Consider the following 15,127-nt stretch of genomic DNA (forward strand, 5'->3'; position numbering starts at 1 on the left):
GAAGCGGCCGACGCCGGAGTCGGCATTCGGAAAAAGGCCCTCGGTACCATCAAACCTGCTCGGCTCTCGGCGCCGACGCCATCGACTCCTAAACCAAAGGTCATACCACCTGCTGCGTCTCACGTCGCTTCCACGGCAACACCGAAGCCTCCTGCATCGAAGGCGTCGACGGCCATTTCCGCCCCTCGACCCGATGACCCACCGGCGCCGAAAAAGTCCACGGCCGCCTCTACAAACCTGGTGGGCGCTAAGGCCTCGAAAGCGCTTCACGCGTGAACCGTTGCAGCACAAAGCAGCAAAACCCAAGCGGTCCTCCAGGATACATCAGGCTCCGGCCCACTACAAGCTCAAACAGCCTCTTCGGCGCCAGCCAACATAACTTTTGGCCTGCCGCCATCCACGATCCCGAAAATGTTCCAACTCAGGACACGGGTCACCCACACCACGGTTACACCTGCTGAGACGTCTCCGTCACGTTACATCAACGCCAACACCGGCAGGATGGTTATCCATGACCGGAGGATAACTTCAGAGCCACCCTTGGACCCTTTCAGTATCCCACTGAAGAGAAAGCTGCCTGTGGACTCAGAACCTGTGCTTTGCGAGTCTTTCGACTCGCCCTACCAAGACCCACTATCATTCTCTCCCACACACTCCGACACGGATGCGTTGGCAGACTATATGGATGACCAAGTCCCTTACCACGGAGACATGGACCCTGATGACCAACAGGACCCTGATCAAACTTGGGGCGACCCTGCAGACCCCAGTGCACCTCTAGATGCACAGGACCCTCAACTCTATGGAGCGAAAACATCTCCGACAGAGGACACTGCAGCGTTCAACGCTCTTATTGAACGTGCTGCAAATAATCATGACGTGCAGCTTCACTCTGACACCGTGGAAGACGACTTCCTTATGGACACTTTCGCTTCCTCGGAAAGGCATGTAAAGACTCTGCCCATGCTGAAAGGAGTCCTCAAACCAGCCAAGGACATCTTCAAGGAACCCACCAGGGCACGGGTGATAAACCCCAGGATCGACAAAAAGTACAGATCAGCACCTGGGGACCCTACTTACATCAGAGGCCAATTACCTCTCGACTCCATTGTCGTTGCAAATGCTCGCAAGAGGGCACACTCGCAATCAACAGGTGACGCTCCTCCCCCGGACAAAGAGTCCAAGGTTTTAGAGACCTCTGGCAAGCGAGTTGCCGCACAGGCTGCCAACATATGGCGCATAGCCAACACTCAAGCGCTCCTCGCTCGCTACGATAGAGCGCACTATGATACAATGGAGCAACTACTCCAACATCTCCCTGACCAGTTCAAAGAAGGTGCAGAAATTCTTATCAGAGAGGGACAGCTACTCACAAATGCTTCCATCAAGTGTGCACTAGATGCCGCAGACACGGCGGCCAGGGCCATAAACACAAGCGTCATGCTGCGACGACATGCCTGGTTGCGAATCTCCGGGTTCAAACCTGAGGTGCAAAATTATATACTGAACCAACCTGTCAAACCCGACTATTTATTCGGGCCGGAGGTTGACACGGCCCTTGAGAAAATAAAGAAGGACACAGACACTGCAAAGTCCATGGGGGCTCTCCAGACTCAGTCCTTTCGGAGCAGCTCCTTTCGTCGCCCCGGAAATAGGGGAGCAGGTAGAGGGCAGGGGTCACATCAGACATACAGCAAAGGCAATACCCAAACCACCTACGATAAAAACACCCGGGGTGGATATCGTGGCTCCAGTACAAAGGGCAGAGGACGCGGCTACGGCAACACCAGGTCCTCCCCCAAGAACAAGCAGTGACGCCCTCTCCCTTCCTCCCGACCACATAACACCTGTCGGGGGAAGGCTACAAAGGTTCCTGTCCACGTGGAACTCCATCACCACGGACAGGTGGGTCAAAGATATTGTCAAATACGGTTACTGTCTAGAACTAACCTCCACTCCACCCACAATACCTCCAAAAAACCGTCCTATGTCCTCAGAGCACTTAACGCTCTTACAGCAGGAGGTGCACAGTATGCTTCTAAAAGGCGCAATAGAGGTCGTACCCGTCCAAGAGCAAGGTACGGGGGTGTACTCCCTGTACTTTTTAATACCGAAAAAGGACGGGTCACTCAGACCTATATTAGACCTGAGACCCCTAAACAGATACATTCTTTCCGAGCATTTTCACATGCTCACTCTACAGCAAGTCCTCCCGCTGCTCAAGCAGGGAGACTTTCTGGCCACACTGGACCTCAAGGATGCGTATTTCCACATACCCATTCACCCATCACACAAAAAATACCTCAGGTTCACTGTTCAAGGGCAGCACTACCAGTTCAGAGTCCTTCCCTTCGGAGTGACAACGGCACCAAGGGTGTTTACAAAGTGCCTAGCTACTGTGGCGGCACATCTACGGAGGCAGCACATACACGTCTACCCTTACCTGGACGACTGGCTCGTTCAAGCAAAGTCAGCCCAGCAATGTGCCAGCCACATGTCCCGCACCATTCACCTCCTTCACAGTCTGGGGTTCTCACTTAATTACCCAAAATCCCATCTACAGCCCGCACACGTACAACAGTACCTAGGTGCGACTATAGACACTCTGGCGGCCACAGCTCAGCCAAATTTGGTGAGAATCAACAGCATGCAAATGCTGATTTCAAAGTTCAAACCTCAACACTCCCTTCCGGCGCGAGTGTTCATGCAGTTAATAGGCATGATGGCCTCCTGCATCTTCATAGTCCCACACGCGAGACTACATATGCGCCCGCTTCAGGAGTGCTTGGCACGTCAGTGGAATCAGGCTCAAGGACAATTGAAAGACCTAGTGTTGGTGAGCGGTCGGGCATACAACTCTCTGCATTGGTGGAATCCACAAAACCTTTGCAAGGGTCGACCGTTCCAGGAGCCTGTTCCACAAATAGTACTGACAGCAGACGCGTCTCTCCAGGGATGGGGAGCTCATGTACTCCACTACACAGTGCAGGGACTATGGACCACACAACAGAAGAAAATGCACATCAACCTTCTGGAACTGATGGCAATCTTCCTAGCCATGAAAGCATTCAAAGTACATCTGTGCAACAAGGTCGTGTTGATCCGGACGGACAACATGACCGCAATGTACTACATACAGAAGCAGGGAGGGACGCACTCTCCACAGTTGTCTCATCTGGCTCAGAGCATGTGGAAGTGGGCAATTCAGAGGAACATGTTCCTCATGGCGGAACACCTCCCCGGCAAGGACAACCAAATGGCGGATCTGCTCAGCAGACACAGCCACCAGATGCACGAGTGGGAGTTACACCCATCAGTACTCCAGCCGTACTTCCAGCAGTGGGGTCATCCAGAGATAGACCTGTTCGCCACAAGCGAAAACGCAAAATGCCAAAGCTTTGCCGCCAGGTTCCCACATCCGCAGTCGCAGGGCAATGCGATATGGATGAACTGGTCCGGCAGATTTGCGTACGCTTTTCCCCCAGCACCGTTGATACCGCTGGTGGCTCGCAAACTCAGACAACACTCCCTGACACTCGTCCTAGTTGCTCCTACGTGGGCACGCCAGCCATGGTACACCACCTTCCTCGAACTTTCCGTGGTGCCGCATCAAAGGCTGCGGATCAAACCCGCGCATTTGAAGCAGAACCATGGAGAGATTCAGCACCCAGATCCGCAACAGCTGAACCTGGCGATCTGGCTCCTGAAGTCCTAGAGTTTGGCTACCTCAACCTGCCACCTGACTGTATGGACATCATCAAGGAGGCCAGAAGACCCACTACAAGAGCTTGCTATGCAGCCAAATGGAAAAGGTTTGTTATTTACTGCGGTAATAATGACATTAACCCGCTGGACGCATCCATCCAAAACATAATTTGTTACCTCCTACACCTATACCGATGCAATCTAGCGTACACCTCTATACGTGTCCATTTGACCGCAATATCAGCCTATCTACAAACCAGGCAGCACCTCTCTCTATTCAGAGTGCCTGCCATCAAAGCATTCTTGGAAGGACTCAAACGAGTTATTCCACCAAGCCACCCACCAGCTCCAATGTGGAACCTCAACCTGGTCCTCACACGCCTGATGGGTCCACCCTTTGAACCTCTCCACTCATGCGAGATTCAATTCCTCACCTGGAAAGTAGCCTTCCTGGTAGCGATCACTTCTTTAAGAAGAGTTAGTGAACTCCAGGCACTAACAGTTCAAGAGCCATTTATACAGGTTCATGCCAACAGGGTCGTACTACGTACCAACCCCAAATTCATGCCCAAGGTAATATTGCAGTTCCACATGAATCAAACTATTGAACTGCCCGTTTTCTTCCAAAACCCACAAACTGTCGCGGAAAGGGCACTCCACACACTAGATATAAAAAGGGCCCTCATGTATTACATCAACAGGACCAAACCCTTTAGGAAGACAAAACTGTTCGTTGCCTTTGCCCCACACCACAAAGGTAACGCCATCTCCAAAGCAGGGATAGCCAGATGGATAGTTAAGTGTATCCAAATTTGTTATCAAAAGGCAAAACGCACATTAACTATTCCCCCACGAGCCCACTCAACACGCAAGTTAGGGGCCTCCATGGCTTTTCTAGGAAATATTCCCCTGCATGATATATGTAGAGCAGCCACCTGGTCCACTACACACACGTTTACCAAACACTATTGTGTAGATGTGCAATCAAAACAGCAGGCAGCTGTAGGACAGGCTGTTCTCAAAACCCTTTTTCAGACCGCTGCAGCTGGCACTGGTAGCCGCCGCTAATAGAGGGCACCGCTATACATTCTATGCACAGATATGAATTCAGCAGCCCACATGCCTCGAACTGAATATGCTACTTACCAGTATGCATCTGTTCTTGGCATGTAGGGCTGCTGACATTCATATCGCCCTCCCTCCTCCCCGGCGCCTGTGGCAGCTGCAGCTCTCAGAATTACTGTAAGCATGGTCATCACTTTCTGTATCTACTCCATCACTGCCACAATGGCGAAAAACAATCTGAGGATGGAGAGGATGCCCATGCGCACTGTAGTCCAGGGGAGGAGTCACCTATCCAAGGATACTTCGAAGACTCTTCCAGGACAACAACGTGCAAACATCCGGACCCAACACTAGGCGGCGATCTATGCACAGATATGAATGTCAGCAGCCCTACATGCCAAGAACAGATGCATACTGGTAAGTAGCATATTCATTCCACTCCAACATCAGGGTACAGGAGTATATTCTCTATACTTCCTCATTCCCAAAAAGGACGAGACTTTAAGACCCATACTCGACCTCAGACTACTAAACCAGTACATACACTCAGATCACTTCCATATGATCACTCTCCAACAAGTCCTCCCACTACTTCAACAAGGCGACTTCCTTGCCACATTGGACCTCAAGGACGCATACTTTCACATCCCTATGCATCCCGCTCACAGGAAGTATCTACGATTTGTGGTAGACGGGCAGCATTATCAGTTTACAGTTCTCCCATTCGGAGTAACAACCGCACCCCGGGTATTCACCAAATGCTTAGCAGTAGTGGCAGCGTATCTCAGGAGACAACAAATCAATGTCTTCCCCTATCTCGACGATTGGCTCATAAAAGCCAATACTCTCCACAAATGCGTTCTCCACACTCACCGCACTATTCAAACCCTACACGACTTGGGATTTACCATCAACTATCCCAAATCTCAACTGCAACCCTCCCACATACATCAATATCTGGGAGCCACCATAAATACGTCCAAGGCCATAGCTTATCCCAGCACAGCCAGGATAGCCAACATACAAAACCTCATCTTAAAATTTCAAACTCACCACTCTCTTCCAGCAAGAGTGTTTATGCAACTGTTTGGCATGATGGCATCCTGCATCTCCATCGTACCCCACGCACGACTTCAAATGCGTCCCTTACAAGAATGTCTAGTACAACAGGGGAACCAGGCTCACGGACAACTTACCGATCTGGTGTTGGTGGACAGTCGCTCACTTCGTTCACTGAAAGCTCAAACAAGCTCAAACAACAGTCGCTAAAACTGATCCTAGTAGCTCCCACTTGGGCACGTCAAACCTGGTTCACGACACTTCTGGAACTTTCGCTAGTTCCACATCAAAAATTGCGCCACTCCCCGGCTCTATTAACCCAGAACCATGGAGAAATCAGACACCCAGATCCACAGTCACTGAACTTGGCAAACTGGCTCCTAAAAGTCTTAGAGTTTGGTTACCTCAACCTCCCACCAGACTGTATGAATATCATAAAAGAAGCTAGAAGACCTACTACTAGGGCGTGTTATGCTGCAAAATGGAAAAGATTTTCCATTTACTGCGCTAACAATGATATACGTCCACTGGATGCTTCCATCCAAAACATTATTTGCTATTTACTACACTTACAAAGATGCAATTTGGCGTATTCCTCCATACGTCTACACCTAGCGGCCTTAGCAGCCTACTTGCAAAATAGACAACACCTGTCCCTCTTTAAGGTACCAGCCATCAAAGCATTTATGGAAGGTCTTAAAAGGATTATTCCTCCAAGATTACCACCTTCCCCAGTGTGGAATCCCAATATTGTTCTAACAAGGCTCATGGGTCCCCCATTTGAACCTATGTATAAATGCGAACTGCAGTTCCTAACATGGAAAGTGGCTTTCCTTATCGCAATCACATCCCTACGGAGAGTAAGTGAGATACAAGCCTTAACTCTTGAAGAACCATTCCTACAACTACATCGTAACAAAGTGGTTCTTAGGACAAACCCGAAATTCCTCCCTAAAGTCATTTCCCCTTTACATCTGAACCAATCAGTCGAGCTGCCAGTCTTCTTCCCTAATCCAGACTCAGTAGCTGAGAGGGCCCTTCATACCTTAGATGTTAAAAGAGCCTTGCTTTATTACATCAACAGAACCAAACCTTTTCGCAAAACCAAACAGCTGTTTGTTGCTTTCACTCCACCACATAAAGGCAACCCCATTTCCAAATCAGGTATAGCCAGGTGGATAGTTAAATGTATCCAAATATGTTACCAAAAAGCTAAACGCACTTACAGTTCCCCCTAGGGCGCACTCCACGCATAAAATAGGGGCTTCCATGGCATTCTTAGGGAACATTCCCTTAGATATTTGCAAAGCAGTCACATGGTCTACCACACACACCTTCACTAAACATTACTGTGTTGATGTGCAATCCAAACAACAAGCTTCAGTAGGCCAAGCTGCCCTAAAAACTCTATTCCAAACTGCTGCAACGGATACAGGTGACCACCGCTAGGGGAGACACTGCTATATAGTCTATCTTAAGTGTGTGATCTGCAGCTCATATGCCTCGAACGGAATATGCTACTTACCAGTATGCATCTGTTCTTGGCATGTAGAGCTGCAGAGCCACACACGCCCACCCGCCTCCCCGGGACCTGTATCTGTTCCAGCATTGTCTTAATTAGACACTACACATGGACATCCTTTCTCTTTATTCTTATACACTCAATCATTTCCCATCATGGCGAAAAACAATCTGAGGATGGAGTGGATGCCCATGCGCACTGTTCTATCACCTATCTCGTGACCAAAAGGCTTCTTCCGAAGACAACCTGCAATCATCCGAGCCCAACACCAGATGGCGATCTTATCCGAAGTGTGTGGCTCTGCAGCTCTACATGCCAAGAACAGATGCATACTGGTAAGTAGCATATTCCTTGCTATTTATTACATTTGCAGCATTCCAATTTAGCGTACTCTTCCATATGCTTACATCTTGCTGTAATAGCTGCATACCTACAGAACAGACATCTGTCTCTCTTTAGGGTGCCTGTCATTAAAGCATTTATGGAGGGACTTCAAAGAATCATTCCTCCAAGACTTCCACCTGCTCCAGTGTGGAATCTCAACATTGTCCTTACCAGACTGATGGGTCCACCCTTTGAGCCATTGCATAGATGTGAACTGCAATTTCTCACTTGTAAGGTAGGTTTCCTCATAGCTATCACATCACTGAGGAGAGTAGTTGAGCTTCAGGCACTAACCATAGAAGAACCATTTGTACAAGTACACCGAAACAAAGTGGTTCTTAGGACCAACCCTAAATTCCTACCAAAGGTAATTTCTGCCTTTCACATCAACCAATCTGTTGAGTTGCCTGTGTTCTTCCCTCAACCAGATTCTGTGGCAGAAAGTGCTCTGCACTCTTAAGATGTCAAAAGAGCACTACATTACTATATAGAAATGACTAAACCTTTCCGAAAGTCAAAACAAATGTTTGTCGCTTTTGCGCCACCACATAAAGGCAATCCTACATCAAAATCAGGCATTGCAAGGTGGATAGTCAAGAGTGTTGACATGCTATGCAAAGGCAAAACTAACACTGACCATTCCCCCTATGGCGCACTCCACACTCAAACTAGGGCTTCAATGGCATTCTTAGGGAATATACCCATAGATGACGTCTGTGAAGCTGCAACATGGTCTACGCCTCACGCATTCACAAAACACTACTGTGTGCATGTGTTAGCAAGACATCAAGCTAGTGTGGGCTAAGCAGCTTGACGCACACTATTTCAAACTGCAACAACTACAGGTTAGCCACCGCTTTGGGAGATAACTGCTATATAGTCTATGCAAAGCATTTGATCTACAGCTCACATGGCTCGAATGGAAAATACTACTTACCCAGTATGCATCTGTTCTTGGCATGTAGAGCCGTAGATTCACATGCGCCCACCCGCCTCCTGTTGCAGTAATATCTTACTTAGATACATATATGCAGGGACATCTCTTACTACCCTTACTAACTCCATTATCACCCTCTGCGGCAAACAATCTAACAATGGAGCCGATGCACATGCGCACCATCACCGAAAGGAATCGCCGCCTCCCTCGTGACTGGAAAAGAAATCTTCGAACAAAAACGAAGTGCAAACATCCGGACCCAACACTAGATGGCGGGCTATGCAAATGTGAATCTACAGCTCTACATGCTAAGAACAGATGCATACTGGGTAACTAGCATTTTCCTTCCTGATCAGTCTGGGTCATAGTTCTGTCTTTACACTTGCAATACCATTGATTCTAAGCCCCTTGAGACTTTTTGCCGTCACCCTAGATCTCAGCTTCTAGATTTCTATCATTTACAATACCTAGACCTCCTCTGTCAGCTGTGATGGGGAGGGTTACTGACTGATGTATGGATTCACGAATAACATGGGTTATTGTGACACAGCCCTGTGTATTGTACATCCAAATTCTCAGGGTTTAATCCCCATGTAAGTTTTCTGTTCATTAATACGTATTACATATCTTGTGACTCCTAAATCGCCTGGATTTTGCTTCATATTAGGCTTCCGTACTGTGAAGCAAGTGCTTTTTCCAACACCCTTCGGCCATCCTTCATCTATTCACAATTGATCTGTTAGTATAAGACTAGCACATTTAGCACCCTGCCCATTGATTCAATCATTAAGTCAGGAGCTTGATTGGCCTTTTCAGTAGCCTCCCTATAGTCAGTTACTGGTCTTGCTTGAATAGAAAGTGTTCCTTTCCCTGTTTTCAATCTACTTGCTGGTGCAACTACTGGCCTCTGCATGCTGCGAAAATGGGGTTATTTTCATTTTTAAATGGGAGATTGCTACCTCACCAGGGTGTTTTTTTGCCCTGCTGAAAAAAGTAAAATAGTGACCTGTAGCAGTATTGCGCTTTGATGACTCCTCTGCGTCATTATTTTAGATACCAACATCTTGCTTCACTGTCTTCAAAAAGAGGAGGTTGTTTTTTCACCCTAACATAGGAGCAGACACAACAAGCAGGAGCATCACCATTTCCAATTTAGCTACCGCCTCCTTGTGTGATACTTACCATGTTCAGTGGCCCGTCTGCAGAGACAGACTGATGCCAGCCTTAAGCAAAAAGAGCTCACTGTAGGGGTGACCTTCATCTAGAATCTAGATATGAGTTCTTTACATGAGCGCCACAGACACATTAATTTTTGTTAGGCATGGGCAGATACAGCGATTTGCCCAGAATCACAGGATGTTGAGCATCCCTGCTGAGACTCTTAACTCAATTCCCCAGCTCCGAGGTCGACCACTTTAGCAGTTAGTCTATATCCTCTCCCTAAGCATTAGGAGTTTATCTCTTGGCTGCATTTTTTTTCGCAATCATACTGTGTGTCATAATGTTTGCAGGTGGAGATGGGGCCAAGAGATAGATTCGAGTTAACCATGACAGCCGACTTTTCCAAATCTTTCACAGAACACTTCAGTGATTAACGACAAGGTTGTGTAAGGCATCCACCTGTTAATGTACGGGAGGCTTAAGATTAATTTTGCAGAAGTTTTTATTTTGAAAATAGCTACGTGTTACAATCAAATGAATTGATTCAAATGCATGTATTAGATCGATTTGTAAGTGTTAAAATATTTGTTTACTCAGAGTCTCGAAGATCACGAGATGTTTCCGTTTAATATGGATGAATTTGTTACTGTGGATGAAATTGTGGAAGAAACCATTGAAGAAACATCGGAAAAGTCAGAGGAAGCTGGGAAATCACCGAAAATCTCTGAAACAGTGATGAGAAATGAATCCAGTAAGGACAGTGCTCCAAAGGATACCAGTTCCAAAAAAAGGGAATCCTCAACTGCATCTAAGCAAGATCATTCATTTGTTACACTGGATGAGGTTGGAGAGGAAGATGCTTTTGCTGCTCAACCTGAAGCTAGTCCAGAAGACAAGAAGCAACACCAGACACCTATAAACGAACATAAGAAAAAAAAACATGTCGGTAAAGCGGCCCACTCAGTCATGACTTTGGACGAAGTAAGTGATGAAGAAGACTTTGTTGATGGGAAAGCACAGCGCATAGCAACTGATTCAAAAGGAAAATGTGCTGGTTTAGCGGTGGGACGTGTGAAAGCAGTAGAAGATACCAAAGCATCCAAGACTTCAAATAATGGGGCTTCTTCAATACATGAAGATGTCCGTACAAGTGTCAAAGCAGGTGCATCCAAAATGGATATAGATGAGCCTGTTCTTGTAACTGTAGATGAATTCAATGAAGAGGATGACGACTTCATGAACAATCTTTTCAGTGAGGAGCACCAATTTGTGACTGTAGATGAAATTGGGGATGAAGATGAAGAGGATGACAAACCACATGATGAAATGAAAGCTGCACATAAATCTGAAACTGTGAACAGTACAAAGTCAACAAGTAAAAGGGGAGAAAACAAGAAGCATGAAGGTAGGAACAAAAATGTCAAATGTTTCATACATGAGTAAGCACACCAGCTACATGCCCTATGCCTCACTCTTAATGATAACCTCCAAATTCTGTATTGTTAAAAATTGGCAATATCACATCTCCTTGAACCTGTATTGTTTCTAGTTGGAGTAATAGAGGGTCTGTAGTACCAGAGCATGAAAATGAGTCTGCTTTGCTGAAGTGAAACTGAATTCTTACAGTTTGCTGTCATATAAGGTCATCAAAATTTAACAATGAATGCCTTTCTAGTAGTCATAGGGCAGTTTGCTACTGGGCCTTGTCATGTGGATTAAGGGCACTTTCTACTGGTCTCCAGAGGCTATAGTACTGTTGTGTGCCCTCCCCTTAAATGAGTTCTCTTTTAGGACTTCAGTCTCCATTTTGGGGTGTCATAAGTCAAGGCTCAGTCCAGGAGGTGTTAAGACGCAAGTTTTGAATGTAGAGGGACAGAGTGAATTAAGGTATAAACTTTGATGCCCAGTCAGGGTTTCGCTTTACGAAAAGAAAACTTAATTAGCAGTTAAGTAAATGTGATCAAGAACACTTTTGTACATAACACCTTCTGGGCTAGAGAATTAATTTCTGCCACATCTGCCTCATGTTGGGTGCTAATAAATGTTTTAAAAGAGGCTTTAGGACTCAGTTTTTGACTGTTGGACCCACTTGACTGCCCCTTCTAGGGAATAGCAGTTTGAGTAACTGGATACAGGTGGGAATACCAGGGTCTAAGCTTAATTGATCTAGGTGCCTGTGACACCCAAGCATGCTCCAGATTAGATGGAGGCGCTGTGAGAAAGTGCCCTCTTTCTGCATGGTTGCCTTCACTTTCTGCTGATGTGCTTTGACTGAGTGTGCCCTCGGATCCTAGCAATCGGGTACCACGGGCCTACGTTCTTTCCCTAAAAGTGCATTGAAACCAAAACCCAGTTGGCATCTCGGGCCACAGGTCAGCCCCTGGTAAATGGTACCACAGGTAAGGCCTCTAAGGGCAGCAGCACTTATTGTGCCACCCTTGGAGGCCCTGAACCTTTACACTCTCACACTGCCTTTGTAGGCTGCGTGTCTTGGTGCAGAAAAAAGTGATGTCGATATGGCCCACATCCCTGACCGAACGAGGTCAGCTGGTGACTGTGCAATTGATTTTGAACTGCTTATTTATCGCTGAATTTGAACTGCTTACCTGAATGTGTTTTAAATGCTGCTGCCACTGTGTACTAATTATTTTGCACTTTTTGGGGGGCCAACTTTACTTTATTTCTAAACTGGCTCCTACCTCCACTCTATCTTTCCTGGTGGGGGTCATTTTCCCTCCTCCTGCACTCGGCTCTTCCGGGTTTCCTCTATTTCAACCCATGCCGTGGTGGGCTCGCCAATGGCAAGCCCGTCTGCGCCCATCCGTGCCTGACCTATGCCAGACCCACTGCCGGTTTCATTAGAGGCAGGGTTCCTTATCCTCGGGATGATCTGCTCGCTATTAAGAATAGTCTGAGGCCTTGCAGTCACCCCCCTTGTTTGCCCTGGAGGGTCCGTTCTGCTCAAATTGTGGTTTTAACTCTTGGGTGTCCGTAGTACCCCTTTGCCCCCCTCCCAGCTCCAGTTCTGAGATCGAACATTTTTACCTGAACTGCCGTTCTTTAGCCAAGCATTTTACAGATGTTTACGATCTGCTACAGGACGAAGCCCCGGATGTCCTCTACCTAACTGAGACGTGGTTGTCAGCTGACATGGTGGCTGAACCAGGCCTAGCGCTTCCCACAGGTTTTAGTATTCTGACTCTTAATAGTCTAGAGGGGGTGGGATAGCAGTTATCTTTAAAATCTTGCTACCCATGCACCTTTGTCAAGGAGCCCCTGGCTGGGTGCGAATCCGCGTGTTTTGCGATCACTTTCAACGCTACTTACACCAGGTCTGGCCTACTGATCTATCGCCCACCAGGGCCCTCCAAGGAGTTTAAGGCTGCACTTAAGGTTGTGTGCCTCTTAGTCATGAGAGCAACTAAGTTTAGCATTTTGGGTGATCTGAATCTGCATTTGGGTGACTCTCAGAATACTGAAATGGGCAACTTCCTAGCTGATCTTGCGGCATGTCAGTTATCTCAACTGGTGCAGGACCCCGCGTACTCTGCGGGTCATTTACTGGACCTGGTTTTTTCCAACCTTTGCTCCTGACCGTCCTCTCTCCTACACCAATGTGTTGGTCGGATCATTATTTAATCACTATGACACTCTCGGAGGTAGTGCCTGTGAGTAGCGTGTTTCAGAAGTCCGTACTTAGACGCCCCTGGCATAAACTCTACATCGCTCAATTTCATGGCCTCATTTCTACGACCATGTTCAGCATTCCAGATGATCCAAACATGGCCGATAGATGGTTGTCGGATTGGATTCTCTGTGCTTTGGACTCTCTCATTCCGGAAAATTGGTCAAAAAGTCGTACCACCAAATCCAATTCTTGGTATACTGCTTAGGCTACATCCTTGTGTAAGGTGTGCAAAAGGCTGGAGAGAGCTTGGAGAAGGGATTAAGACCCGAATTTGAAAGGGTGTTGTCAGGCAGCCATTAAGAAATACCACAGGGCTTTTCAGACTGAATGGGCAACCTACTATGCGGATGAGATCAGGAGCAGTAATAACCCCTCCAAAAGTATCTTTTCGATACTGAAAGCTCTTAAATCAACAGCCTGTAATACGACCGTAATATCGTCTGATAAGTAATGCGAGGCTCTTGCTGCCTTTGTTGAGAAGGTGGAAATGATCTAGAAGTCCTTCCCACAGAAAGCGTTATGTCCGAATTGTGTGCCTAGATCCCCCCCTCAATGCATACTCTGGCTGCCTTCCTGCCAATCTCACAACAGGAGCTGTCTGTGCTCTGTAGCCAGATTAAGTCTGGCTTTTCCACTGAAGCCAGACCAATTTATGAAGGTCTTACCTGTGCTCCTTACTCCCTTGAGCCAGGTGATCAATCTGTCTCTCTCTATGGCGGTTGTCCCCAGCTCATGGAAGCAAGCCAAGGTGTTCCCCCTGCTTAAAAAAAAAAAAAAAAAATCTGCAGCAAAACCAGAGTTTCTGTCCCATCTCCCTCCTGCCCTGGGTCTCTAAGATCTCGGAGGCCTATATCCATTCTATCTTGACTGGTTATCTGGAGGAAAATAACATACTGGACCCCTCTCATAATGGTTTTCGCTCTGGTCACTGCATGGAATTTGCTCTCCTAGCTGTGACCGAACACCTGAGGGTGGGCTTTAGACAAGGCTCGTACTTTAGCACTGATCCTATTAGATCTTAGTGCCGCGTTCGACAGTGTCCCACCAGATCCTGCTGAAACAGCTGGAGGAGGCAGGCATCGCAGACTCTGCCTTGGACTGGTTTGTCTCTTTTCTTATGGAGTGGACTTTCCAAGTAACCAGGGTATTCGTCTGCTTCGTTGGTTGCCTGTGGCCAAACGTATAGAGTTTAAGTCCCTTTGTATCTCCTTCAAAATTATGAGCTCTTCCTCCCCAGCTATCCGGGCCAACCTGCTTGTACCATACACTTCTCTCCGTTAACTTCGGTCGATGGGAAAACATCTGGCGGTTATCCCTCGGGTGAGGAGGTTACGCGCCGGGGGCGTGCTTTTCTTACTTTAGCTGCTAAACTTTGGAACGCGCTTCCCATCTCCATCCACAATTTGAAGTTATCTGGCATTTCGGAAAGCAATTAAAACATACCTCTTCCCTCCGTTGTAGGCCTCTCCGTTTGTAGAGGTGTCGCAGTTTTCTGCTGTCAGCGCTGGTATGCCCCTCTGCTGGGGCAGCTGTGCGCTTAATAAACCATATAACATAACTGCAACCCACTGCCCTGGCATAGATCAGTCACCCCTCTAGCTTCATG

General features: G+C 47.3%; 1 protein-coding gene across 4 annotated transcripts in view; it reads left to right on the top strand.

The window, feature by feature from the left end:
- Positions 1–15,127, top strand: part of ZNF638 (zinc finger protein 638) — a 994,232-nt gene that overhangs the window by 700,841 nt on the left and 278,264 nt on the right. For all 4 annotated transcript variants that reach the window (XM_085642741.1, XM_085642742.1, XM_085642740.1 and 1 more), the window contains one exon: positions 10,431–11,238. In XM_085642741.1, coding sequence (XP_085498867.1) covers positions 10,431–11,238 — 808 coding nt within the window. The remainder of the gene's footprint in view (positions 1–10,430; positions 11,239–15,127) is intronic.

The sequence above is a fragment of the Triturus cristatus genome, chromosome 2_2 (assembly GCF_964204655.1).
Source record: "Triturus cristatus chromosome 2_2, aTriCri1.1, whole genome shotgun sequence".
Classification (NCBI taxonomy): Eukaryota; Metazoa; Chordata; class Amphibia; order Caudata; family Salamandridae; genus Triturus; species Triturus cristatus.